The sequence below is a fragment of the Equus caballus genome, chromosome 1 (genome assembly GCF_041296265.1).
Source record: "Equus caballus isolate H_3958 breed thoroughbred chromosome 1, TB-T2T, whole genome shotgun sequence".
NCBI classification, from domain to species: Eukaryota; Metazoa; Chordata; class Mammalia; order Perissodactyla; family Equidae; genus Equus; species Equus caballus.
Window position 1 is genome coordinate 126,278,422 of NC_091684.1, and position 27,423 is coordinate 126,305,844.

Consider the following 27,423-nt stretch of genomic DNA (forward strand, 5'->3'; position numbering starts at 1 on the left):
CTATAATGGCTACATATCAGACCCTAAGACCTCTGTTCTTGATTCAAAAATGACTAAGAAAAGGTCCCTCAGGGGCTGGCCCGGTGGTGCAGCGGTTAAGTCCGCACGTTCCGCTTCGGCGGCCTGGGGTTCGCCAGTTCGGATTCCGGGTGTGGATCTATGCACTGCTTGTCAAGCCATGCTGTGGCAGGCATCCCACATATAAAGTAGGGGAAGGTGGGCACGGATGTTAGCTCAGGGCCAGTCTTCCTCAGCAAAAACAGGAGGAGTGGTGGCAGATGTTAGCTCAGGGCTAACCTTCCTCAAAAAAAAGGGGGTGAGGTTCCTCACTGTCTGAGAAGAGAAATAGTAAAGTTGACAACGGGATCAGGTACCTACTGCTGTGTAACAAAACAACAAAATGCAGTGGCTTAAGACAAGAAGTATTTAATTAGCTCATGATTTTGCAGGTTGGCAATTTGGGGATCTCCTGGGCTGTGCCACACTCAGCTGCTCTCTGCAGGACTTGCTCATGTATCTGCCATCAGCTGCTGGGTCAGCAGCGGGCCAGTTGCTCAAAAATCAACTCAGCAGCTGCAGTGAGATCCATCTCTACAGGGCGGCTTATCATCCGGGAGGCTGGCTTGGGCTCAATCTCACGGGTTCTCAGGGTTTGAAAAAGGTCAAGATGGCAAGCCCAATGGTAAGACCATTTCACGTCTCTGCTTGAATCAGGTTTTATGCTGTTGCAATAACCAAAGGAATCATAAAACCAGCCTTTATTCAAGGAACGGAGAAAGAATCCTGCCCTTGGAGAAATGTAGTGCAAAGTTATCACATAGGGATGTGGATGCAGAGACAGGAAGAATGTGTGGCCATTTTCATAATCACCAAAAGAAAACGCAATCATGTGCTTTCTAAGCTATACCAAAGCGCTCCTTGAATACAGTAGGACACACAGCAGGGGGTGGGAAATTCCACCGGGGGTTGGGCAGGGAAGAATTCAAACAGGAAGTGATACCGGAACAAAATTGAGGGGGGTGAGGAGGTGGGAAATGGTCCAGTGCATTGAAGAAACAACACATGCTCTCTGGAGGGCACGGTACACAAGAGGGTGGCACGGTGGCCTGGAGAGAGAAAACTCTGAGGAGATAGGAGGAGGATATTGGGGCATTTATGTTACATTTCTGAACAAGCACACATCTTATTTTCTATTATGTTTCCGCCGACTCGTCCCTGTCCTGCCTTCTGGAATCGCACAAAACAAGCCTCCTCTCTCGCCATCAGAGAGTTTTCAAGTCCCTCTGAGTAGTCAGGCCACACTCTCTGCTCACCACATCCATTGTCTCAAATCCTTCCTCAAAGGGTTCCACGATTTACTGGTTCCTCTTCTAAATGCCTCCAGAACAGAAGCAAAATCCAAGCCAAGAGAGGACGGCGGGCTTTCCCCAAGAGCCCTCCTAAATCTCCCAGACAGGTGGAGGTCCTGAGTCCACGCTTTTCCGGAGGCCACAATCCTATCTCTTTCTCACTGGTCCCAAGGGGAAACACGCAGAGGGCTAAGGAGCTTCCCGCTAACACTTTCCAGGGCTTGGGACTGGGAAGGTCAAGAACGGGGGCAAAATGCTCACTTGGGAGCGATGGTGCCTCCAGCTGCCAGGACAAACAGTCCAGCTCTGCAGGGGATGCCTAGGATGGAGGAGTCCTTGTGGGAGTCACCACTCATTCATTCACTCATTCATTCATTCATTCAACAAATGCGTGTCGAGTGCCTACTACGTGTCAGGCGCTCTCCTACTTTCTGGGATTACAGACCTGAGAGCAAGCCGGTGTTTGCCTCCACGTTGCTTACGGTCCAATTCAAGGAGACAGATTTTCAAATGAGCCTCTCCCGTGGACCTGGAGGAGCGTAAGGACGGGGGCTTTCGGGAGCTCTGCATGCTCAGGGCGAGGACATCAGCTAATCTGCGCACCCTCAGCAAGCTGTGACCTGCAGTACAACGGTAACCGTGACCATTAGCATAGTCTTCTCCTGTAACAGTCACTGTTCTAAATGCTTTCCACGGATTGACCTCTTCAGCCTCCAAATGATGCTATCAGGTGGAGAGAGTCCTTTCCATTTTACAGATCAGAAAGCGAGGCAGAGGGGCTGGCCCCGTGGCCAAGCGGTTAAGTTCACCCACTCCGCCTCGCCGGCCCAGGGCTTTGCCGGTTGGGATCCTGGGCGCGGACACGGCACCGCTCGTCAGGCCAGGCTGAGGCGGCGTCCCACGTGCCGCAACTAGGAGGACCCACAACTAAAAATATACAACTATGTACCGGGGGACTTTGGGGAGAAAAAGGAAAAATAAAATCTTTAAAAAAAAATAAAAAAGGAAAGTGAAGCAGAGAGAGGTCCACTGACTGGCCCAAGATCCAGCAGGTGGCGGAGCAGGGATCAAACCCAGTGGTGCTCCATGCACCACACCACTGTGCCTCCCCGTGGGAGGGGCGGACCCAGGAGGGAGGGGAGGGACGGTCTCCTAGTCAGGGGGAACAGCCTTTGAGAAGGCTCAGAGGCAAAGGAGGTCTGAGAGGGGTTCAGAGGGGACACTGAGTGACCAGGGCTGGAGAGGTAACTTCCAAACAGAGGCACAGGAGAGGCCTCGGGGAAAGATATCACCCATCCCAGTCTGTTCTCCTTTTCTGCCCTCTCACCCTCTCTCCAGATGGATGGGAGGCCCCTTGAGGGCAGGGAAAAGTTCCAAATCACTTTATTACGTAATTATTATATCACCTTCCCTCAGCTGCCCTCCTCACCCCTACTTCAACTGTTGCCGTGATTTCTTGTTGCCATGTTGACGTTCAAACTGGGCCCTCGGAACTGAGCTATGTCAGCGGTGACATCACACAGGATTTACTGGAAGACTCGGAGCTCACTCAGATCCCAACTGCTCTCAGAGAGGTTGTGGATCCGGGATCTCCCTGTGGGGCAGCGCCTGTAGCTGCCGACTCACAGACATTGAGGACTCACTCAGAGTCTACGACCCAAGAGAGGCTGAGATTGGGAAGAGGGAGAGAGATCCTTCCGGAGACCATCCTGGGAGTTCACCTCTGCCCCGACAGGATGAATCGGCGGCAATCCGGGAGGAAGAGGCCTATCTCTGAGACCCCAGGTAAGGAGAGGAGGAAAACAGTCTGATGGATGGGAGCTGGGAAGCCAGGGGTCTGATTTCCCCGGACAGATGGCCAGGAGAGCGAAGATGAAGGATTTGGCCAGAGGCCTGAGGCTCACTGAGGCTTTCACTGTGAACGTACTGTGTCATTTAGTAGACAACGAACACATGCGTAACATGAATGACTAAGTGAAGGAGTGAGTGAGTGAACCGAAGGACCCCCTACTGTGAGTCTGAGGGTCTTTCCTCAATTGGCTCAGACTAGAAACTTAACTGTTCAGGCCTGAGCCCTAGGAAGGGCTTGATGGCCACGCGAAGGCAGGAAGCAAGGGAGCCCCTGGGGCAGACGGCGTGGGACTGGGGAGAAGGGGCGAGGGGACTTGTCCCCTTCACTGTCCTCGCATTTTCTACTGAGAGGGAATTAATACATCAGGCGAGGCAGCAAAAACAGTAATCCAGAAGTTATGGAAGGCTGCTGGGTGGTTGGCCCGGTACCCCACGACGACCCCAGAGGTCTCCCTCATTCTGAGCCAGGGCTGGGGCAGAAGGGGGCCTGGGCAGACAGCACTACCCTCAGTCCAAGGCCTTGCCTTCTCCTCCTCTGTCTCCCGTCCACCTCTCCCTAGGGCTCTACGATGTGGCACAGCAAAGCTTCACTTCAGAATCGCATTCTAAATCTCTCCTTAACCTGTGTTTCTGCCAGAAATCCTACAGATCCTAGTTCGGGACCCTTTCCCCAGTCAGTTCCTTTTCCCCTTGCCTCCTCCCCAACTTCCTGACAACTCCCATGTGCTGCTCGCCACAGGCCCAGCTGGTTTCCTCTTCCCTCCTGGTCTTCTGTCTGCAGATTCTGTCCACTGCCCCCTGAGGTCTTCTCCATCTCGGTCCTACCTGAACCCTTCGCTCCCTCCCCCACACACCCCCAAAGCTTGCTTCCATCACTTCCTTTCTGCATCCTGAACTCTCCAAACCAGCCCCGTCCTCAGAAGCATGCACAGACCCTGAGGCTGACGCAGCAAGCCCGCAGATGCCCTCGGTGAGGTTTTCACGTACTCACCACGGAGGTTGGGGGATCAGGGCGCTCAGACACGGACATCTGTTTTCTGCCTTCACACTGAAGGAGCTCATCTCACGAGGAAGTGCTCAGGAGTCAGCTCCGAGCAAGCCTTTTTAAAGGTCTAGTGTTGCTCGGTTAAGGAAGGTTTGAGAAAGAAGGAAACTTGCAAGAGCCTTAACAAAGTCTGCAAATTAGTATGTCTGTCAGTGGAATTCCTTCTATCAGTGCCCCCCCTAATACCGGGTTGAAAAGAGCTGAGCATTTCTCCCGTTGGCACGCTAACCCTCTAACTAACTATCCTAGCAAATCAACTTCATAGAAAACATCTCCCAGAGGGGTAGCATAGTTGGCATTCAACAAATGTTAGGGAAAAAAAAAAGAAAAATTAGCCTGAAGGTCCTACAATTACAAGCAGAAGATCGCAAAGGGTATTGTATTGTCTCCCACGACAGACCTTTGACACAGGGTACCACTGTCATTGGTACCAATGTGCTCGAGGGGACTTGTGTCACCCCCAGCAGTGCAACCAGCACTGGAAGGCTCGGGACCCGGGCCCGCCGGGGCAAGACGAAGATGTGACGAGGTTTCCCAGAGGTGGAGGAGGGTAGCGACGGAGAGGCCCCCAGGGACCCCCGACACAACAGCCTGGGCTCAGAGACCAGGCCCCAGGCCCCAGGCCCCAGAGCTCATGGAACTCCCACTCTGTTCTCAGAGGCCTCAACCCAAGAGGACAGGGCCACACAGCCTACACCATCGGAAAACAGAAGCCGGAGCTCCAGGCCCAGGAAGACCCTCCGACTCCCAGAGACGTGTGTCTCCTCTGCTTCAGCGGAGCGGACCTCCCACTCCTCCAGCTACGGGTCGCCCAAAGAGAAGCAATGGGTGCGGTGCGCCTATTACACCCAAGTGCGCACCGTGAAGGGGGTGGCCGTCGCGTGGCAAACCGAAAGCGGGTTTGCACCCGTGGACGAGAGGCCCCGCGTCTTCGAGGCCGAGCTCTCCCAGGAGAGCACCATCGGCTCTCCCCCGAGCCCGGCTGACACGGAGTCCCTGCTCAGCGACACGGAGCCCTGTGTCCAGGAAGCCGAGGCGCACACCCCTGCGCCGGCCGTCCAGGAGCAGGAGGCGCCGCCCCGCGCGGTCACCCCGGAGTGGCTGGTGACCGGCGAGCACGGCTTCCGCTGCGTGGCCTGCTGCCGCGTGTTCCCGTGCCCGGCCGCCGTGGTGGCGCACGCCGAGCGCGGCGTCAAGGAGGGCTTCAGCTGCCGCGTCTTCTATGAGGAGCTGCTGGAGCGCCGGCGGCCCGCGTCTGCGCCGCGCCGGCCCCGACGCTGCCACCTGCTGGCCCAGAGGCGCCTGCTGGCGGCCAAGAGCAGGGAGGTGCGAGCCAAGGAGGAAGCCTGCCTGCGCCTGCAGGCGAGACTGCAAGCACAGAGCCAGGAGCTGAGGCGGCTGCGGAGCGAGCTGGCGTGGCTGCAGAGGCAGGAGGCCTGGCAGAGGCAGGGCCGCGGGGCGCGGCCCCAAGGACCGCGGGGCACGCGCCTGAAGGGCCGCGCTCAGGCCCTGTGACTGCAGAGCAGGGCTGTGGGTGGGATGGGGCCTGTCGGGGAAGACCGCGGGTCAGACCGCTTAGCCACCCCGGGAGACCCTTCGCTCCAGGCTGCGTGGTCCGCATCGCCAACCAAGGGCGTGGAGAGCACCACCCAGAAGGGGTGGATGAAGCGGCCTCGGGACAGCCGACTCTGCACGCCAGGTCAGGCCAGAGGCTCGCCCAGCCAGGAGAAGAGAGGAGAGCCCCATCCAGATGCTGTGGAATTCGGGACCCTGAACATGGCGACCGTGTAAGGCGGGAAAGAAAACGGGACTTCAGGGGGCTCTGGAGGGCTGGGAGAGCGCCTCAGCCAAGGGAGCTCTAAAGGAAGTGTGGTTGAGAAGGGGTGTAGCTGAGTCGTCCGCAGGAGGAGGAAGCAGAAGGACTCGGGGACGCGGGGAAACAGTCTGTAGGACAGCAATGGGATAAAGCCCCTCAACCCGCCCCTCCGCCTGCCTCCGCTCCCAGCCACGTGCAGGGAGAGACAGGAAGGAGGGCCTGCAAGAGGAGAGGCGGGCTCTTAAAGGAAGCTGAGCTCGCCATCCAAGTCCTCTGGCCTCACTGGGAGAAGCGGGGTTGGAGGGATGTGCCGTTCCCTCTTGGGGGGAGTGGAGGTGGCAGCTGGTGCAGAAAGACTCCATTGGTGCCATCCTTTTCTGCACAACAGGAGATCCAGTTACTGGATGAGTCCTGCAGAGGGTCTCCTAGGGTGCAAGGGAAGCAGCTTGGAAACTTTTTGGCCCCTTTACAACAAACATGCTTTACCCCCCGGTCGTGACACATCCGTGACACTTGCCTGTTCTTTCTTTGTTCTGTGGTATAACCGGACCTATCCTGAGATCAGAGAACTGCAAGAAAACACCTGGCTGAGGATAAAGCAGCAAAAGAGAGGACATTTCCTGTGAACCCTGGAATTATAATGAAGGCAGGGGTGATCCGAGGTGAGGATGGGAAGGGTCAGGTTCATGCCCAGACTCCATGGTGGGCAGAGAAACTAGGGTCAGGGCATCAAGTCCAAGGGCCCGGGAAGCGCTGGGGGTGTCAGGGTGTGTCCATGTCCCTGGGAGCTGAGACGCAGAGTGACACGGGGACCCTCAGGGCACAGGGTGCGTGGGTAGGGTTCCCAGGCCTGGCACATCCATCCACGGGCTGCCCTGTTTGTACTTCTCAGAGGGACAGACATGGCTCCTGAGGGTGACAGGGTCTGAAGTGGAGGGAAGCCAGGGCTTTGAGGCAGGTGCTAATGATGAAGAAGGAAATCCTGTTGATGAGGATTATTTTAGGCTGGTTACTTTTAAAAACTGCAGACGGGAAGGAGCCTCTGAGGAGTGGGATTTGCTTGCCCTTTGATGAGAGACATTTGCATCTGTGAAGGAAGTCTCCACGTGTTGGGGGTGTCTCCCTCTCTGCCCCAGGAGGAAGGAGGGGTGACCTTATCTCTAGAGACTCTTAATGGGGACGGCAAGGACTTAAGTCTTGTCTATGGTGCTCGTCTGGTAACCTCACCTAGCTGACTCCTCCCCCCACCCCCACCACCAATAGCCTCCGGGAGGCATAGGACATCCCGACTTAATCCGGTCTGATTCTGACCTAAAGTTATAGGGCCAGCCAATAACCAGACCCCACCTGCACTGATGCCATTTTAACAACTTCTTTTACACGTTCTTTCCTTTGTCTTGGAAAGAGATAAACTCACATACCTATGCCTTCAGTTTAGCCCTACTCTCAACCCATGTTGGCAGCGGCAGCGGCAGCGGCAGCTCCTCCTGCCCGTGGCTCCAGTCCCCACGCAGCAGCTCTGACTGCCCATGGGTCCTGTCCCCATGCCGGCAGCAGCAGCTCTGACTGCCCATTGGGTCCTGTCCCCATGCCGGCAGCAGCAGCTCTGACTGCCCATGGGCCCTGACCCCGTGCTCTTCCATACTATTCTCTCAATCAAAGAGCACTACTGCCAGACCTTGAGAGTCCAAGAAATCTCTCTTTCGACTCCTCGGCTCACCCACCCCGCATCTCTGTGATTCTCAGAGATGCGAGAGTGGAAATGGTCTGGCAATCCCAGTGGGAGGCAGAGGCTGGCTGGGACTTTCCACTGTCCAAGAGATCTTTTGTCCAAAATCTTTTCCTTCCTATAAGTTGCGAAATCCCCGTTAACTACGTCTAAGGGTAGTCTTGGAAAATGGCCTCGAATGCACCTGGGTGAGTTTTCCATTAGAACGGTTAGAGGAGTAAGGCGGGAGCACATAGCAGAGAACAAGAATCTCGCAGTGTCTGCGTGTCACTTAATGAATTGCACATGGTGTCCAGCCTTCTTCCTCGCCAGTATACATGTATACTCAGCACACGTTTGAGGGTGGATGCTTTAATCCTCACAGAATACTTTGGTCATTTCTAGGTGTAGAGTCCAGAAGAAGGCATGGTCTCCAAATGGCAAGCAAGAGCTCTGCTGGGTCTGACCCCTGTACAGCTGAGGGTGTGTCTTCATTCAGTGGTCGGACTCTTTGTGTCTGACGTTAAAGATGGGCTCATGCCTATCTTTTCACAATGCAAAATTTAAAAATGCATATCTGTGATGTTCTAACTTAGAGAGGTCTTATATTCTGATTATGATCTGTCTAACTGCAAAGTATTGTAAATCGAAAGTATAATCAGAATCATCCTCTCATATGTAAATTGCACTCCTCTCCCAAGTTGTCCAGTGTTAAAAGACACACGTGTATCCTTCCCTACATCTCTCTCTGCTCAGAGACTGCCAGATTCTTAATGTTTCTGTCCCCTCAGCATTCACTGTCGGGATCCTAAGCCCCAATGTGATGGAGTTAGGAGATGGGGCGTTTGGGAGGTGACTGGGTCCTGAGGGTGGTGCCCCCATGACTGGGACTAGTGCTCTTATAGAAGAGACCCCGCAGAGTTCCCCAGCCCCTTCCACCATGTGAGGATGCAAGAGTGTGAGCCCGATAGGGCCCTCGCCTGTCCATGCTGGTACCCTGATCTTGGACTTCCAACCTCCAGGACTGTGAGAAATCAACTCCTGTTGTTTATCAGCCAGCCTCAGCTGTGGTATTTTGTTATAGCAGCCCAAATGGACTAAGACAGACACACATATACAGTCCCAGGTACACGGGGAGGTCTGTCTGTTTCTTCGCTTTTTTAAAAATGACGTCACACTTGGCCCACATTGTTCTGCGCCATGTTTCACTGGACAATCTATGATGGATTCCTGTCAGTCAGCAGATACAGCTAACCCTGTCTTTTTGGTTCTTCTTATTTTGACTCATGTTTACTCTTCATGGCTTTGAATTATAGTATACCTTATATACACTGATACATAACTATAGAATGGAAATACATTTCATTATGCTATTTCTTTAAACACTGTCCCTTCTGCGTGTTCTCACTCATTGTCACAGTTGCAGAAGTGTGTCCAGATAATTCTAACAGTCTAATAAGTAGACTCCTTCATCATCCTTGCTTAAGCAATCATACACATACAAACATACGCTTCTACTCCTTTATGCACGTGTATATAGGTTTTCCAGTATACTCAGATCTTTGTTCTTGTTTTACCAAAACGGGCTCATTTCCTACATACTAATTTGCCCCTTCCTCTGCCCCTCCCTCCCTCCCTCCCTCCCTCCTCCAGTGGAATGTCGGTTCGATGCCCTCCATCAGCAAAGGCCTCAAGGACAGAGTTTAAGAGAAAGCAAAGCATTTCCCACCAACTCCTTACCTGAGAGCGTCTTCGCGAGAATGCACGGCACACATGTCACAGGACACAGGAGATGCGGCCTTCTTTACCTTTTCCCTCCTCAAGAAGCAGGAGCCAATGCCAAGAGGTCAGGGCTCATGTCTCCGTACTTCTCACGCCTCTCGTGGTCCCATTTCTCACTCGAGTCGTAAAACTGGGAGTCAAGCAACCAGCTGTGAGAAGGTGAACCCAGGAAGTACTCCTCGGCTGGGATGCCTTCAAAGACCGATTATCCGAGTCCTAAGACCAGCTGACGACCTGGGACACTAAGGTGATTGGTCCTCTACCTGCAGGAAGAACAGACTGGGCTGAGGCAAGTCCTCCTTGACCCATCAGGCACCCCAAGAGGTTTTGGAGGCTCCTTCGTCTCTTAAGTCAAAAGGCACGTCCAACCCAGTGGGAAAAGCACGGGGCAAAAGACGTTCTCCTTTGAAAGCGGAAACGGGCCCAGGACTCACAAGTGGAATGCGCTTCACCTCGGGCCAGCTTTTCAAGTTAGCGCCAGTCTGTCCCTGGTCGCCTGCACAACCAGGCTTTCCTAACCTTTCACCTCTCTCCTTCCCAGTGTCCTGTGGCCTCTGCCAGTCTTAAGGTGATAGTTGACACCGCTGCTTGCCCACCTCCGAGGTGGCGGATTCTCAGAGTGCCAAGCGCAAACCAACAGTGCCCTTAGGGGTCCTTTAACGGAAAAGCTGCCAAAAAGAACACAATGCCCAGAATAATCCCGAGACCCTGATGAGGAGGAAGCGGGGTGGGGGTGGTCTTTGACTGTTGGGAGTTCTCAGGGCTCAGGGGCTCCAAGTCACCAGGGTCATGCCCATGGCGGGAAATCTTTAGGGGGTCTGCAACTCTGTGTGTTGAGTGTCCGGCGCAGAGGCCCAGGCAGCCCAAGAGGACCTCTCTGACCTATGCCTCACCCAGCAGTGGGGGAAATCTTCACTAGGTGACCCGCAAGTATTCCTGGGGATCTTTCTTCCAAAGATCTTAGTTTGTAGGCTCTTGAGCGGTAGGAGATGAGAAAGCTGGGACCAAGGAGGTTGCCCAGAGGAGGAGGCTCCCTTTGTGTCCTTGGGGGTTTGGTTCGGCGCCCCCCACCCCCACTTGTTTAAGCGAGTAACGCTCCAAGCAGGCATTTGTTGGTAAGTTGCCTCTGCTTAGTTTATTGCTTACCCAGAGGTCAGCCATGGAGAGTCTATGTTGAGTTCATTGGATAGGTCTTCTTTTGCCTGGGCAGAGCAGAGTCTGGTCACAGCTAGTGATGATACTTGGGAAACTGAAACGTGTTAGGCCAGACCAGGCAGGCTTTGCTGCAGAAATTCTTGCCGTTTAGCTCCATCTTCTTGCTAAGTCTCCCATGTAGACCACGCAGGGCAGTGGAGCTCGTGGGAAACCGGCGGGGCTGGCTCTCACAAGTGGACTTGTAAATGCAAAGTCTCCCGCTTTATCAGCATCACACTTATCTGAAGATCTTGTAGAAAACGCAGATCCTCAGGACCAGCACCATGGGGTTCCTACAGACTGGGCATTCTGGGCCTCAGAGTCGTGTCGGGGTGGGGACAGAGGAGAGCTGATGGATTCTCCCCAGGGGATAAAATGGGGGTGCGAAGGGAAAGAAGAAAGAAATAGAGCTGAAACAAGATCTTGGAAAGCGCATCATTGGAAAGGACCCATAAATCCTAAACCTGGCTCATGTGCTGGCAAGAACAGCAGTGGACAGGTACTGGGGAATGTGGTATGTTGCTACACGCCTTCATGACCCAGCTCTCCTCAGAGTTCCTGCTGGCAGAAGGTGAGGCAGGCCGAAAAAGAGTCTCGGAATTTTCCAGGATGTCCACATGGGCCAACGCACAGCAACAACTGCGGCAAGGGAGGTGGCCAGGCCCAGCCCTCCGAACCCCTCGTCCTGTGTGAGCAGAAGCTCTGGGAGTCTCAAGATGAGCAGGGTGTGGTCGCGGGCCCTCCCAACTGGGTGTGAGTGCCCAGGAGGACCCTTCAAGGGCAGTGCAGGCAGTGCAGGCAGTGCAGGCACTACCTCCAGCCCGGAGAGAGCATGTGCACAGCGAGCGTGGCCTCGTCGGCTCTGCCTTCTCTTCTGGATGTACAAGCCCAGGGCTCTTGCATGGGTGGATCCAGGCAGTTGTGCGCCTGTTCTCCACCCTTCCTGGGTCATCCTCCGCACACACGATAGCTGAGGACACTCCACTGTCCGCCTGGTCGCTCTCAGCACAAGCACTGCCCAAGTCGCTGCAGCCCAGAGCTCCTGGAGGCCTGCTCCTGGGCCTAGGCCTAGGCCTCCAAGGCTGCCGGCTTTGCCTGCATCCTGTTGGTCCCCGCAGGAGCGGCCGGGCTCGCGGGCCAGGCGGCTGGGCGATCCTGGGCGTGGCCGAGCGGTGGGGAGGAGCCGGGCGGTCTCCAGCGGAGCGCGAGGCCAGGATCTCGTCCAGCCTGCCGCAGGGCTTGCGGCAGGGTAGGCCCGGGACGCCGCGCCGCCCTCGGGCTCCCTTCCCGCGTGGCGCCTGCGCCCCAACCGGTCCAACTGCCGCCCTCCCCGCCTGTTCATTCCAGTAGTGCGTTCTCTTCTGATGCGCAGATGCAACAGGTCACCCGTTCCACACCGTGCACTGAAGAAATCCAGCAAGTTTAGAGACCTGATGGGAATAGCAGAAGTTGAAGCTAGTAGATGGGGGGTGGGGGAGGGGGGTGGGGGGGAGAGTGCGGGCGGGGGGACGGGAGCCTAAGGGGCATAAGGGAAAAATAATTTAAAAAAATAGAAAGAACCCTGGAATAATAGACCTTCTCTACATTCTGCACTCAACGAGGCTGTGGACACAAAACTACCTGCATATGCTACCGTGCATTTCTTTGAAGCAAATAATGTGAGATAAGGGAATAAGTAAGCAGAGGTGATTGCCAATCTGGGATTGATTAATTGATCTGGATGGCCTGAAAACAGTGAACATCCACCATATTTAAGAAGGGATTTAGCAGTCTAGAGCAAGCAGGGGCAAGCTTTCTAATCATTACCAGAATGGTCCGTTAATCACTCTGAAAAAAGGAACAGCAGCTTAAAATCTTCTACACAGAAAATAACAGGCCAATTCTCTGGCAGGTTCCACCAAACGTGCAGGCACCATATCATTTTAATATTATACAAAGAATAGAAAGAGAGAAGGCATTCCCCAACTTGTCCTATGAGGCCACATACCATAGTAGTCAGCAAAGTTGATCTATTAGTTATCTACTGGTGCGTAACAAATTATCTCCAAACTTGGCTGGTGTGGGGTCAATTGCAAAATATTCAATACATTTTAACACAATTCGGAACTAGATGAAGTTACCTGTTATTACTTCTATCTCAACATAGTCTTGAATGAATAAGCCAGACAATTTAATAAGCAGGTATAAATATCAAGATTTTTAAAAATTCTAATAATTATGCAATCGCATGCCTCGAAAACGACAACAAAAATTTTGACGAGGTGGCTACATATAAGACAAATATACCAAAATCAATGGCTTCTCTCCAAGCTAGAAATAAAGCATCCCGAAAATGGAAACGGGGGTGGGAGGCATAGACCATTATCTTGCCCCCGTTAGTTCACTGTGCCAAATAGAGTCAAAATTATAAAATATTAAGAAAACACTTCAATAGGAACAGCAAGGAACTTACGAAAAAGACTAAGCTATTGAAGAAGTAAAAGCTGGTTGAATGTGTGGAAATTAATCAATAAAGGAAACCAACTAAAACTGGAGTCAGGAAGGCCTTACAGGGAGCTCTCCAGTCCTACCACCCACCGTCAATTACCCCAATTAGGGAGAGACCAGCACCTTGCATCTCCAACGAGAAGTTGGCTACTACTTTACTATGCCAGCAGGAGGAAGAAAGAATTTCCTCTTTGGGGACAACAAGCCCAGCCAATGGAAAACGTTACAATGAGGAGTCGTCCGCACCCTGAACTCTCACTCTCCTTGAATTAACTTTCACTTAGAACAGCTCCCGTAACTCCCAGGCCTTCCTGACTCCAATTTTAGTTGGTTTCCTTTATTAATTCATTTCTGAACAAGCACACATCTTTCTTTTCTCTTGTGTTCCCGCCGACTCGTCCCTGTCCTGCCTTCTGGAATCGCACAAAACAAGCCTCCTCTCTCGCCATCAGAGGGTTTTCAAGTCCCTCTGAGTAGTCAGGCCACACACTCTGCTCACCACATCCATTGTCTCAAATCCTTCCTCAAAGGGTTCCACGATTTACTGGTTCCTCTTCTAAATGCCTCCAGAACAGAAGCAAAATCCAAGCCAAGAGAGGACGGCGGGCTTTCCCCAAGAGCCCTCCTAAATCTCCCAGACAGGTGGAGGTCCTGAGTCCACGCTTTTCCGGAGGCCACAATCCTATCTCTTTCTCACTGGTCCCAAGGGGAAACACGCAGAGGGCTAAGGAGCTTCCCGCTAACACTTTCCAGGGCTTGGGACTGGGAAGGTCAAGAACGGGGGCAAAATGCTCACTTGGGAGCGATGGTGCCTCCAGCTGCCAGGACAAACAGTCCAGCTCTGCAGGGGATGCCTAGGATGGAGGAGTCCTTGTGGGAGTCACCACTCATTCATTCATTCATTCATTCATTCATTCAACAAATGCGTGTCGAGTGCCTACTACGTGTCAGGCGCTCTCCTACTTTCTGGGATTACAGACCTGAGAGCAAGCCGGTGTTTGCCTCCACGTTGCTTACGGTCCAATTCAAGGAGACAGATTTTCAAATGAGCCTCTCCCGTGGACCTGGAGGAGCGTAAGGACGGGGGCTTTCGGGAGCTCTGCATGCTCAGGGCGAGGACATCAGCTAATCTGCGCACCCTCAGCAAGCTGTGACCTGCAGTACAACGGTAACCGTGACCATTAGCATAGTCTTCTCCTGTAACAGTCACTGTTTTAAATGCTTTCCACGGATTGACCTCTTCAGCCTCCAAATGATGCTATCAGGTGGAGAGAGTCCTTTCCATTTTACAGATCAGAAAGCGAGGCAGAGGGGCTGGCCCCGTGGCCAAGCGGTTAAGTTCACCCACTCCGCCTCGGCGGCCCAGGGCTTTGCCGGTTGGGATCCTGGGCGCCGACACGGCACCGCTCGTCAGGCCAGGCTGAGGCGGCGTCCCACGTGCCGCAACTAGGAGGACCCACAACTAAAAATATACAACTATGTACCGGGGGACTTTGGGGAGAAAAAGGAAAAACAAAATCTTTAAAAAAAAATAAAAAAGGAAAGTGAAGCAGAGAGAGGTCCACTGACTGGCCCAAGATCCAGCAGGTGGCGGAGCAGGGATCAAACCCAGTGGTGCTCCATGCACCACACCACTGTGCCTCCCCGTGGGAGGGGCGGACCCAGGAGGGAGGGGAGGGACGGTCTCCTAGTCAGGGGGAACAGCCTTTGAGAAGGCTCAGAGGCAAAGGAGGTCTGAGAGGGGTTCAGAGGGGACACTGAGTGACCAGGGCTGGAGAGGTGACTTCCAAACAGAGGCACAGGAGAGGCCTCGGGGAAAGATATCACCCATCCCAGTCTGTTCTCCTTTTCTGCCCTCTCACCCTCTCTCCAGATGGATGGGAGGCCCCTTGAGGGCAGGGAAAAGTTCCAAATCACTTTATTACGTAATTATTATATCACCTTCCCTCAGCTGCCCTCCTCACCCCTACTTCAACTGTTGCCGTGATTTCTTGTTGCCATGTTGACGTTCAAACTGGGCCCTCGGAACTGAGCTATGTCAGCGGTGACATCACACAGGATTTACTGGAAGACTCGGAGCTCACTCAGATCCCAACTGCTCACAGAGAGGTTGTGGATCCGGGATCTCCCTGTGGGGCAGCGCCTGTAGCTGCCGACTCACAGACATTGAGGACTCACTCAGAGTCTACGACCCAAGAGAGGCTGAGATTGGGAAGAGGGAGAGAGATCCCTCCGGAGACCATCCTGGGAGTTCACCTCTGCCCCGACAGGATGAATCGGCGGCAATCCGGGAGGAAGAGGCCTATCTCTGAGACCCCAGGTAAGGAGAGGAGGAAAACAGTCTGATGGATGGGAGCTGGGAAGCCAGGGGTCTGATTTCCCCGGACAGATGGCCAGGAGAGCGAAGATGAAGGATTTGGCCAGAGGCCTGAGGCTCACTGAGGCTTTCACTGTGAACGTACTGTGTCATTTAGTAGACAACGAACACATGCGTAACATGAATGACTAAGTGAAGGAGTGAGTGAGTGAACCGAAGGACCCCCTACTGTGAGTCTGAGGGTCTTTCCTCAATTGGCTCAGACTAGAAACTTAACTGTTCAGGCCTGAGCCCTAGGAAGGGCTTGATGGCCACGCGAAGGCAGGAAGCAAGGGAGCCCCTGGGGCAGACGGCGTGGGACTGGGGAGAAGGGGCGAGGGGACTTGTCCCCTTCACTGTCCTCGCATTTTCTACTGAGAGGGAATTAATACATCAGGCGAGGCAGCAAAAACAGTAATCCAGAAGTTATGGAAGGCTGCTGGGTGGTTGGCCCGGTACCCCACGACGACCCCAGAGGTCTCCCTCATTCTGAGCCAGGGCTGGGGCAGAAGGGGGCCTGGGCAGACAGCACTACCCTCAGTCCAAGGCCTTGCCTTCTCCTCCTCTGTCTCCCGTCCACCTCTCCCTAGGGCTCTACGATGTGGCACAGCAAAGCTTCACTTCAGAATCGCATTCTAAATCTCTCCTTAACCTGTGTTTCTGCCAGAAATCCTACAGATCCTAGTTCGGGACCCTTTCCCCAGTCAGTTCCTTTTCCCCTTGCCTCCTCCCCAACTTCCTGACAACTCCCATGTGCTGCTCGCCACAGGCCCAGCTGGTTTCCTCTTCCCTCCTGGTCTTCTGTCTGCAGATTCTGTCCACTGCCCCCTGAGGTCTTCTCCATCTCGGTCCTACCTGAACCCTTCGCTCCCTCCCCCACACACCCCCAAAGCTTGCTTCCATCACTTCCTTTCTGCATCCTGAACTCTCCAAACCAGCCCCGTCCTCAGAAGCATGCACAGACCCTGAGGCTGACGCGGCAAGCCCGCAGATGCCCTCGGTGAGGTTTTCACGTACTCACCACGGAGGTTGGGGGATCAGGGCGCTCAGACACGGACATCTGTTTTCTGCCTTCACACTGAAGGAGCTCATCTCACGAGGAAGTGCTCAGGAGTCAGCTCCGAGCAAGCCTTTTTAAAGGTCTAGTGTTGCTCGGTTAAGGAAGGTTTGAGAAAGAAGGAAACTTGCAAGAGCCTTAACAAAGTCTGCAAATTAGTATGTCTGTCAGTGGAATTCCTTCTATCAGTGCCCCCCTAATACCGGGTTGAAAAGAGATGAGCATTTCTCCCGTTGGCACGCTAACCCTCTAACTAACTATCCTAGCAAATCAACTTCATAGAAAACATCTCCCAGAGGGGTAGCATAGTTGGCATTCAACAAATGTTAGGAAAAAAAAAAAAAGAAAAATTAGCCTGAAGGTCCTACAATTACAAGCAGAAGATCGCAAAGGGTATTGTATTGTCTCCCACGACAGACCTTTGACACAGGGTACCACTGTCATTGGTACCAATGTGCTCGAGGGGACTTGTGTCACCCCCAGCAGTGCAACCAGCACTGGAAGGCTCGGGACCCGGGCCCGCCGGGGCAAGACGAAGATGTGACGAGGTTTCCCAGAGGTGGAGGAGGGTAGCGACGGAGAGGCCCCCAGGGACCCCCGACACAACAGCCTGGGCTCAGAGACCAGGCCCCAGGCCCCAGGCCCCAGAGCTCATGGAACTCCCACTCTGTTCTCAGAGGCCTCAACCCAAGAGGACAGGGCCACACAGCCTACACCATCGGAAAACAGAAGCCGGAGCTCCAGGCCCAGGAAGACCCTCCGACTCCCAGAGACGTGTGTCTCCTCTGCTTCAGCGGAGCGGACCTCCCACTCCTCCAGCTACGGGTCGCCCAAAGAGAAGCAATGGGTGCGGTGCGCCTATTACACCCAAGTGCGCACCGTGAAGGGGGTGGCCGTCGCGTGGCAAACCGAAAGCGGGTTTGCACCCGTGGACGAGAGGCCCCGCGTCTTCGAGGCCGAGCTCTCCCAGGAGAGCACCATCGGCTCTCCCCCGAGCCCGGCTGACACGGAGTCCCTGCTCAGCGACACGGAGCCCTGTGTCCAGGAAGCCGAGGCGCACACCCCTGCGCCGGCCGTCCAGGAGCAGGAGGCGCCGCCCCGCGCGGTCACCCCGGAGTGGCTGGTGACCGGCGAGCACGGCTTCCGCTGCGTGGCCTGCTGCCGCGTGTTCCCGTGCCCGGCCGCCGTGGTGGCGCACGCCGAGCGCGGCGTCAAGGAGGGCTTCAGCTGCCGCGTCTTCTATGAGGAGCTGCTGGAGCGCCGGCGGCCCGCGTCTGCGCCGCGCCGGCCCCGACGCTGCCACCTGCTGGCCCAGAGGCGCCTGCTGGCGGCCAAGAGCAGGGAGGTGCGAGCCAAGGAGGAAGCCTGCCTGCGCCTGCAGGCGAGACTGCAAGCACAGAGCCAGGAGCTGAGGCGGCTGCGGAGCGAGCTGGCGTGGCTGCAGAGGCAGGAGGCCTGGCAGAGGCAGGGCCGCGGGGCGCGGCCCCAAGGACCGCGGGGCACGCGCCTGAAGGGCCGCGCTCAGGCCCTGTGACTGCAGAGCAGGGCTGTGGGTGGGATGGGGCCTGTCGGGGAAGACCGCGGGTCAGACCGCTTAGCCACCCCGGGAGACCCTTCGCTCCAGGCTGCGTGGTCCGCATCGCCAACCAAGGGCGTGGAGAGCACCACCCAGAAGGGGTGGATGAAGCGGCCTCGGGACAGCCGACTCTGCACGCCAGGTCAGGCCAGAGGCTCGCCCAGCCAGGAGAAGAGAGGAGAGCCCCATCCAGATGCTGTGGAATTCGGGACCCTGAACATGGCGACCGTGTAAGGCGGGAAAGAAAACGGGACTTCAGGGGGCTCTGGAGGGCTGGGAGAGCGCCTCAGCCAAGGGAGCTCTAAAGGAAGTGTGGTTGAGAAGGGGTGTAGCTGAGTCGTCCGCAGGAGGAGGAAGCAGAAGGACTCGGGGACGCGGGGAAACAGTCTGTAGGACAGCAATGGGATAAAGCCCCTCAACCCGCCCCTCCGCCTGCCTCCGCTCCCAGCCACGTGCAGGGAGAGACAGGAAGGAGGGCCTGCAAGAGGAGAGGCGGGCTCTTAAAGGAAGCTGAGCTCGCCATCCAAGTCCTCTGGCCTCACTGGGAGAAGCGGGGTTGGAGGGATGTGCCGTTCCCTCTTGGGGGGAGTGGAGGTGGCAGCTGGTGCAGAAAGACTCCATTGGTGCCATCCTTTTCTGCACAACAGGAGATCCAGTTACTGGATGAGTCCTGCAGAGGGTCTCCTAGGGTGCAAGGGAAGCAGCTTGGAAACTTTTTGGCCCCTTTACAACAAACATGCTTTACCCCCCGGTCGTGACACATCCGTGACACTTGCCTGTTCTTTCTTTGTTCTGTGGTATAACCGGACCTATCCTGAGATCAGAGAACTGCAAGAAAACACCTGGCTGAGGATAAAGCAGCAAAAGAGAGGACATTTCCTGTGAACCCTGGAATTATAATGAAGGCAGGGGTGATCCGAGGTGAGGATGGGAAGGGTCAGGTTCATGCCCAGACTCCATGGTGGGCAGAGAAACTAGGGTCAGGGCATCAAGTCCAAGGGCCCGGGAAGCGCTGGGGGTGTCAGGGTGTGTCCATGTCCCTGGGAGCTGAGACGCAGAGTGACACGGGGACCCTCAGGGCACAGGGTGCGTGGGTAGGGTTCCCAGGCCTGGCACATCCATCCACGGGCTGCCCTGTTTGTACTTCTCAGAGGGACAGACATGGCTCCTGAGGGTGACAGGGTCTGAAGTGGAGGGAAGCCAGGGCTTTGAGGCAGGTGCTAATGATGAAGAAGGAAATCCTGTTGATGAGGATTATTTTAGGCTGGTTACTTTTAAAAACTGCAGACGGGAAGGAGCCTCTGAGGAGTGGGATTTGCTTGCCCTTTGATGAGAGACATTTGCATCTGTGAAGGAAGTCTCCACGTGTTGGGGGTGTCTCCCTCTCTGCCCCAGGAGGAAGGAGGGGTGACCTTATCTCTAGAGACTCTTAATGGGGACGGCAAGGACTTAAGTCTTGTCTATGGTGCTCGTCTGGTAACCTCACCTAGCTGACTCCTCCCCCCACCCCCACCACCAATAGCCTCCGGGAGGCATAGGACATCCCGACTTAATCCGGTCTGATTCTGACCTAAAGTTATAGGGCCAGCCAATAACCAGACCCCACCTGCACTGATGCCATTTTAACAACTTCTTTTACACATTCTTTCCTTTGTCTTGGAAAGAGATAAACTCACACACCTATGCCTTCAGTTTAGCCCTACTCTCAACCCATGTTGGCAGCGGCAGCGGCAGCTCCTCCTGCCCGTGGGTCCAGTCCCCACGCAGCAGCTCTGACTGCCCATGGGTCCTGTCCCCATGCCGGCAGCAGCAGCTCTGACTGCCCATTGGGTCCTGTCCCCATGCCGGCAGCAGCAGCTCTGACTGCCCATGGGCCCTGACCCCGTGCTCTTCCATACTATTCTCTCAATCAAGGAGCACTACTGCCAGACCTTGAGAGTCCAAGAAATCTCTCTTTCGACTCCTCGGCTCACCCACCCCGCATCTCTGTGATTCTCAGAGATGCGAGAGTGGAAATGGTCTGGCAATCCCAGTGGGAGGCAGAGGCTGGCTGGGACTTTCCACTGTCCAAGAGATCTTTTGTCCAAAATCTTTTCCTTCCTATAAGTTGCGAAATCCCCGTTAACTACGTCTAAGGGTAGTCTTGGAAAATGGCCTCGAATGCACCTGGGTGAGTTTTCCATTAGAACGGTTAGAGGAGTAAGGCGGGAGCACATAGCAGAGAACAAGAATCTCGCAGTGTCTGCGTGTCACTTAATGAATTGCACATGGTGTCCAGCCTTCTTCCTCGCCAGTATACATGTATACTCAGCACACGTTTGAGGGTGGATGCTTTAATCCTCACAGAATACTTTGGTCATTTCTAGGTGTAGAGTCCAGAAGAAGGCATGGTCTCCAAATGGCAAGCAAGAGCTCTGCTGGGTCTGACCCCTGTACAGCTGAGGGTGTGTCTTCATTCAGTGGTCGGACTCTTTGTGTCTGACGTTAAAGATGGGCTCATGCCTATCTTTTCACAATGCAAAATTTAAAACTGCATATCTGTGATGTTCTAACTTAGAGAGGTCTTATATTCTGATTATGATCTGTCTAACTGCAAAGTATTGTAAATCGAAAGTATAATCAGAATCATCCTCTCCTATGTAAATTGCACTCCTCTCCCAAGTTGTCCAGTGTTAAAAGAGACACGTGTATCCTTCCCTACATCTCTCTCTGCTCAGAGACTGCCAGATTCTTAATGTTTCTGTCCCCTCAGCATTCACTGTCGGGATCCTAAGCCCCAATGTGATGGAGTTAGGAGATGGGGCGTTTGGGAGGTGACTGGGTCCTGAGGGTGGTGCCCCCATGACTGGGACTAGTGCTCTTATAGAAGAGACCCCGCAGAGTTCCCCAGCCCCTTCCACCATGTGAGGATGCAAGAGTGTGAGCCCGATAGGGCCCTCGCCTGTCCATGCTGGTACCCTGATCTTGGACTTCCAACCTCCAGGACTGTGAGAAATCAACTCCTATTGTTTATCAGCCAGCCTCAGCTGTGGTATTTTGTTATAGCAGCCCAAATGGACTAAGACAGACACACATATACAGTCCCAGGTACACGGGGAGGTCTGTCTGTTTCTTCGCTTTTTTAAAAATGACGTCACACTTGGCCCACATTGTTCTGCGCCATGTTTCACTGGACAATCTATGATGGATTCCTGTCAGTCAGCAGATACAGCTAACCCTGTCTTTTTGGTTCTTCTTATTTTGACTCATGTTTACTCTTCATGGCTTTGAATTATAGCATACCTTATATACACTGATACATAACTATAGAATGGAAATACATTTCATTATGCTATTTCTTTAAACACTGTCCCTTCTGCGTGTTCTCACTCATTGTCACAGTTGCAGAAGTGTGTCCAGATAATTCTAACAGTCTAATAAGTAGACTCCTTCATCATCCTTGCTTAAGCAATCATACACATACAAACATACGCTTCTACTCCTTTATGCACGTGTATATAGGTTTTCCAGTATACTCAGATCTTTGTTCTTGTTTTACCAAAACGGGCTCATTTCCTACATACTAATTTGCCCCTTCCTCTGCCCCTCCCTCCCTCCCTCCCTCCCTCCTCCAGTGGAATGTCGGTTCGATGCCCTCCATCAGCAAAGGCCTCAAGGACAGAGTTTAAGAGAAAGCAAAGCATTTCCCACCAACTCCTTACCTGAGAGCGTCTTCGCGAGAATGCACGGCACACATGTCACAGGACACAGGAGATGCGGCCTTCTTTACCTTTTCCCTCCTCAAGAAGCAGGAGCCAATGCCAAGAGGTCAGGGCTCATGTCTCCGTACTTCTCACGCCTCTCGTGGTCCCATTTCTCACTCGAGTCGTAAAACTGGGAGTCAAGCAACCAGCTGTGAGAAGGTGAACCCAGGAAGTACTCCTCGGCTGGGATGCCTTCAAAGACCGATTATCCGAGTCCTAAGACCAGCTGACGACCTGGGACACTAAGGTGATTGGTCCTCTACCTGCAGGAAGAACAGACTGGGCTGAGGCAAGTCCTCCTTGACCCATCAGGCACCCCAAGAGGTTTTGGAGGCTCCTTCGTCTCTTAAGTCAAAAGGCACGTCCAACCCAGTGGGAAAAGCACGGGGCAAAAGACGTTCTCCTTTGAAAGCGGAAACGGGCCCAGGACTCACAAGTGGCATGCGCTTCACCTCGGGCCAGCTTTTCAAGTTAGCGCCAGTCTGTCCCTGGTCGCCTGCACAACCAGGCTTTCCTAACCTTTCACCTCTCTCCTTCCCAGTGTCCTGTGGCCTCTGCCAGTCTTAAGGTGATAGTTGACACCGCTGCTTGCCCACCTCCGAGGTGGCGGATTCTCAGAGTGCCAAGCGCAAACCAACAGTGCCCTTAGGGGTCCTTTAACGGAAAAGCTGCCAAAAAGAACACAATGCCCAGAATAATCCCGAGACCCTGATGAGGAGGAAGCGGGGTGGGGGTGGTCTTTGACTGTTGGGAGTTCTCAGGGCTCAGGGGCTCCAAGTCACCAGGGTCATGCCCATGGCGGGAAATCTTTAGGGGGTCTGCAACTCTGTGTGTTGAGTGTCCGGCGCAGAGGCCCAGGCAGCCCAAGAGGACCTCTCTGACCTATGCCTCACCCAGCAGTGGGGGAAATCTTCACTAGGTGACCCGCAAGTATTCCTGGGGATCTTTCTTCCAAAGATCTTAGTTTGCAGGCTCTTGAGCGGTAGGAGATGAGAAAGCTGGGACCAAGGAGGTTGCCCAGAGGAGGAGGCTCCCTTTGTGTCCTTGGGGGTTTGGTTCGGCGCCCCCCACCCCCACTTGTTTAAGCGAGTAACGCTCCAAGCAGGCATTTGTTGGTAAGTTGCCTCTGCTTAGTTTATTGCTTACCCAGAGGTCAGCCATGGAGAGTCTATGTTGAGTTCATTGGATAGGTCTTCTTTTGCCTGGGCAGAGCAGAGTCTGGTCACAGCTAGTGATGAAACTTGGGAAACTGAAACGTGTTAGGCCAGACCAGGCAGGCTTTGCTGCAGAAATTCTTGCCGTTTAGCTCCATCTTCTTGCTAAGTCTCCCATGTAGACCACGCAGGGCAGTGGAGCTCGTGGGAAACCGGCGGGGCTGGCTCTCACAAGTGGACTTGTAAATGCAAAGTCTCCCGCTTTATCAGCATCACACTTATCTGAAGATCTTGTAGGAAACGCAGATCCTCAGGACCAGCACCATGGGGTTCCTACAGACTGGGCATTCTGGGCCTCAGAGTCGTGTCGGGGTGGGGACAGAGGAGAGCTGATGGATTCTCCCCAGGGGATAAAATGGGGGTGCGAAGGGAAAGAAGAAAGAAATAGAGCTGAAACAAGATCTTGGAAAGCGCATCATTGGAAAGGACCCATAAATCCTAAACCTGGCTCATGTGCTGGCAAGAACAGCAGTGGACAGGTACTGGGGAATGTGGTATGTTGCTACACGCCTTCATGACCCAGCTCTCCTCAGAGTTCCTGCTGGCAGAAGGTGAGGCAGGCCGAAAAAGAGTCTCGGAATTTTCCAGGATGTCCACATGGGCCAACGCACAGCAACAACTGCGGCAAGGGAGGTGGCCAGGCCCAGCCCTCCGAACCCCTCGTCCTGTGTGAGCAGAAGCTCTGGGAGTCTCAAGATGAGCAGGGTGTGGTCGCGGGCCCTCCCAACTGGGTGTGAGTGCCCAGGAGGACCCTTCAAGGGCAGTGCAGGCAGTGCAGGCAGTGCAGGCACTACCTCCAGCCCGGAGAGAGCATGTGCACAGCGAGCGTGGCCTCGTCGGCTCTGCCTTCTCTTCTGGATGTACAAGCCCAGGGCTCTTGCATGGGTGGATCCAGGCAGTTGTGCGCCTGTTCTCCACCCTTCCTGGGTCATCCTCCGCACACACGATAGCTGAGGACACTCCACTGTCCGCCTCGTCGCTCTCAGCACAAGCACTGCCCAAGTCGCTGCAGCCCAGAGCTCCTGGAGGCCTGGTCCTGGGCCTAGGCCTAGGCCTCCAAGGCTGCCGGCTTTGCCTGCATCCTGTTGGTCCCCGCAGGAGCGGCCGGGCTCGCGGGCCAGGCGGCTGGGCGATCCTGGGCGTGGCCGAGCGGTGGGGAGGAGCCGGGCGGTCTCCAGCGGAGCGCGAGGCCAGGATCTCGTCCAGCCTGCCGCAGGGCTTGCGGCAGGGTAGGCCCGGGACGCCGCGCCGCCCTCGGGCTCCCTTCCCGCGTGGCGCCTGCGCCCCAACCGGTCCAACTGCCGCCCTCCCCGCCTGTTCATTCCAGTAGTGCGTTCTCTTCTGATGCGCAGATGCAACAGGTCACCCGTTCCACACCGTGCACTGAAGAAATCCAGCAAGTTTAGAGACCTGATGGGAATAGCAGAAGTTGAAGCTAGTAGATGGGGGGTGGGGGAGGGGGATGGGGGGGAGAGTGCGGGCGGGGGGACGGGAGCCTAAGGGGCATAAGGGAAAAATAATTTAAAAAAATAGAAAGAACCCTGGAATAATAGACCTTCTCTACATTCTGCACTCAACGAGGCTGTGGACACAAAACTACCTGCATATGCTACCGTGCATTTCTTTGAAGCAAATAATGTGAGATAAGGGAATAAGTAAGCAGAGGTGATTGCCAATCTGGGATTGATTAATTGATCTGGATGGCCTGAAAACAGTGAACATCCACCATATTTAAGAAGGGATTTAGCAGTCTAGAGCAAGCAGGGGCAAGCTTTCTAATCATTACCAGAATGGTCCGTTAATCACTCTGAAAAAAGGAACAGCAGCTTAAAATCTTCTACACAGAAAATAACAGGCCAATTCTCTGGCAGGTTCCACCAAACGTGCAGGCACCATATCATTTTAATATTATACAAAGAATAGAAAGAGAGAAGGCATTCCCCAACTTGTCCTATGAGGCCACATACCATAGTAGTCAGCAAAGTTGATCTATTAGTTATCTACTGGTGCGTAACAAATTATCTCCAAACTTGGCTGGTGTGGGGTCAATTGCAAAATATTCAATACATTTTAACACAATTCGGAACTAGATGAAGTTACCTGTTATTACTTCTATCTCAACATAGTCTTGAATGAATAAGCCAGACAATTTAATAAGCAGGTATAAATATCAAGATTTTTAAAAATTCTAATAATTATGCAATCGCATGCCTCGAAAACGACAACAAAAATTTTGACGAGGTGGCTACATATAAGACAAATATACCAAAATCAATGGCTTCTCTCCAAGCTAGAAATAAAGCATCCCGAAAATGGAAACGGGGGTGGGAGGCATAGACCATTATCTTGCCCCCGTTAGTTCACTGTGCCAAATAGAGTCAAAATTATAAAATATTAAGAAAACACTTCAATAGGAACAGCAAGGAACTTACGAAAAAGACTAAGCTATTGAAGAAGTAAAAGCTGGTTGAATGTGTGGAAATTAATCAATAAAGGAAACCAACTAAAACTGGAGTCAGGAAGGCCTTACAGGGAGCTCTCCAGTCCTACCACCCACCGTCAATTACCCCAATTAGGGAGAGACCAGCACCTTGCATCTCCAACGAGAAGTTGGCTACTACTTTACTATGCCAGCAGGAGGAAGAAAGAATTTCCTCTTTGGGGACAACAAGCCCAGCCAATGGAAAACGTTACAATGAGGAGTCGTCCGCACCCTGAACTCTCACTCTCCTTGAATTAACTTTCACTTAGAACAGCTCCCGTAACTCCCAGGCCTTCCTGACTCCAATTTTAGTTGGTTTCCTTTATTAATTCATTTCTGAACAAGCACACATCTTTCTTTTCTCTTGTGTTCCCGCCGACTCGTCCCTGTCCTGCCTTCTGGAATCGCACAAAACAAGCCTCCTCTCTCGCCATCAGAGGGTTTTCAAGTCCCTCTGAGTAGTCAGGCCACACACTCTGCTCACCACATCCATTGTCTCAAATCCTTCCTCAAAGGGTTCCACGATTTACTGGTTCCTCTTCTAAATGCCTCCAGAACAGAAGCAAAATCCAAGCCAAGAGAGGACGGCGGGCTTTCCCCAAGAGCCCTCCTAAATCTCCCAGACAGGTGGAGGTCCTGAGTCCACGCTTTTCCGGAGGCCACAATCCTATCTCTTTCTCACTGGTCCCAAGGGGAAACACGCAGAGGGCTAAGGAGCTTCCCGCTAACACTTTCCAGGGCTTGGGACTGGGAAGGTCAAGAACGGGGGCAAAATGCTCACTTGGGAGCGATGGTGCCTCCAGCTGCCAGGACAAACAGTCCAGCTCTGCAGGGGATGCCTAGGATGGAGGAGTCCTTGTGGGAGTCACCACTCATTCATTCATTCATTCATTCATTCATTCAACAAATGCGTGTCGAGTGCCTACTACGTGTCAGGCGCTCTCCTACTTTCTGGGATTACAGACCTGAGAGCAAGCCGGTGTTTGCCTCCACGTTGCTTACGGTCCAATTCAAGGAGACAGATTTTCAAATGAGCCTCTCCCGTGGACCTGGAGGAGCGTAAGGACGGGGGCTTTCGGGAGCTCTGCATGCTCAGGGCGAGGACATCAGCTAATCTGCGCACCCTCAGCAAGCTGTGACCTGCAGTACAACGGTAACCGTGACCATTAGCATAGTCTTCTCCTGTAACAGTCACTGTTTTAAATGCTTTCCACGGATTGACCTCTTCAGCCTCCAAATGATGCTATCAGGTGGAGAGAGTCCTTTCCATTTTACAGATCAGAAAGCGAGGCAGAGGGGCTGGCCCCGTGGCCAAGCGGTTAAGTTCACCCACTCCGCCTCGGCGGCCCAGGGCTTTGCCGGTTGGGATCCTGGGCGCCGACACGGCACCGCTCGTCAGGCCAGGCTGAGGCGGCGTCCCACGTGCCGCAACTAGGAGGACCCACAACTAAAAATATACAACTATGTACCGGGGGACTTTGGGGAGAAAAAGGAAAAACAAAATCTTTAAAAAAAAATAAAAAAGGAAAGTGAAGCAGAGAGAGGTCCACTGACTGGCCCAAGATCCAGCAGGTGGCGGAGCAGGGATCAAACCCAGTGGTGCTCCATGCACCACACCACTGTGCCTCCCCGTGGGAGGGGCGGACCCAGGAGGGAGGGGAGGGACGGTCTCCTAGTCAGGGGGAACAGCCTTTGAGAAGGCTCAGAGGCAAAGGAGGTCTGAGAGGGGTTCAGAGGGGACACTGAGTGACCAGGGCTGGAGA

The 27,423-nt window shown here is 53.9% G+C and overlaps 4 protein-coding genes across 11 annotated transcripts; 2 read left to right on the plus strand and 2 right to left on the minus strand.

Annotated features, from left to right (window-relative positions):
* Nucleotides 1-410: 410 nt before the first annotated feature.
* Nucleotides 411-24,588, minus strand: LOC138915105 (uncharacterized). 2 transcript variants are annotated; one of them, XM_070231735.1, is made up of 5 exons: nucleotides 23,111-24,588; nucleotides 21,923-22,227; nucleotides 10,698-12,175; nucleotides 9,510-9,814; nucleotides 411-6,486 (listed from the first exon to the last, which is right to left on the minus strand). In XM_070231735.1, exons 2-3 carry the CDS (start codon nucleotides 21,955-21,957, stop codon nucleotides 11,278-11,280), a joined length of 933 nt encoding a protein of 310 aa, XP_070087836.1. In that variant the 5' UTR covers nucleotides 21,958-22,227; nucleotides 23,111-24,588; the 3' UTR covers nucleotides 411-6,486; nucleotides 9,510-9,814; nucleotides 10,698-11,277. The 2 variants fall into 2 exon arrangements, with proteins under 2 accessions (XP_070087836.1, XP_070087832.1); XM_070231731.1 differs by lacking the exons at nucleotides 21,923-22,227; nucleotides 23,111-24,588 and adding an exon at nucleotides 14,213-14,772 and having other exon boundaries at nucleotides 741-1,969; nucleotides 4,192-6,486.
* Nucleotides 2,877-11,166, plus strand: LOC138917118 (protein FAM170A-like). 3 transcript variants are annotated; one of them, XM_070231822.1, is made up of 5 exons: nucleotides 2,914-3,134; nucleotides 4,904-6,032; nucleotides 6,450-6,723; nucleotides 8,175-8,252; nucleotides 9,423-11,166. In XM_070231822.1, exons 1-2 carry the CDS (start codon nucleotides 3,086-3,088, stop codon nucleotides 5,758-5,760), a joined length of 906 nt encoding a protein of 301 aa, XP_070087923.1. In that variant the 5' UTR covers nucleotides 2,914-3,085; the 3' UTR covers nucleotides 5,761-6,032; nucleotides 6,450-6,723; nucleotides 8,175-8,252; nucleotides 9,423-11,166. The 3 variants fall into 3 exon arrangements, with proteins under 3 accessions (XP_070087920.1, XP_070087916.1, XP_070087923.1); XM_070231815.1 differs by having other exon boundaries at nucleotides 2,903-3,134; nucleotides 4,904-6,723; XM_070231819.1 differs by lacking the exon at nucleotides 8,175-8,252 and having other exon boundaries at nucleotides 2,877-3,134; nucleotides 4,904-6,723.
* Nucleotides 15,291-25,264, plus strand: LOC138917113 (protein FAM170A-like). 5 transcript variants are annotated; one of them, XM_070231794.1, is made up of 5 exons: nucleotides 15,291-15,552; nucleotides 17,323-19,142; nucleotides 20,588-20,665; nucleotides 21,836-22,211; nucleotides 22,506-23,579. In XM_070231794.1, exons 1-2 carry the CDS (start codon nucleotides 15,504-15,506, stop codon nucleotides 18,177-18,179), a joined length of 906 nt encoding a protein of 301 aa, XP_070087895.1. In that variant the 5' UTR covers nucleotides 15,291-15,503; the 3' UTR covers nucleotides 18,180-19,142; nucleotides 20,588-20,665; nucleotides 21,836-22,211; nucleotides 22,506-23,579. The 5 variants fall into 5 exon arrangements, with proteins under 5 accessions (XP_070087895.1, XP_070087881.1, XP_070087905.1 ...); XM_070231798.1 differs by having other exon boundaries at nucleotides 15,321-15,552; nucleotides 17,323-18,451; nucleotides 18,869-19,142; nucleotides 21,836-23,579; XM_070231780.1 differs by having other exon boundaries at nucleotides 21,836-23,579.
* LOC138917109 (uncharacterized) lies at nucleotides 23,073-27,185 on the minus strand. The gene is made up of 2 exons (XM_070231743.1): nucleotides 26,626-27,185; nucleotides 23,073-24,588 (listed from the first exon to the last, which is right to left on the minus strand). Exons 1-2 carry the CDS (start codon nucleotides 26,748-26,750, stop codon nucleotides 23,691-23,693), a joined length of 1,023 nt encoding a protein of 340 aa, XP_070087844.1. The 5' UTR covers nucleotides 26,751-27,185; the 3' UTR covers nucleotides 23,073-23,690.
* Between the last annotated feature and the right edge of the window lie 238 nt (nucleotides 27,186-27,423).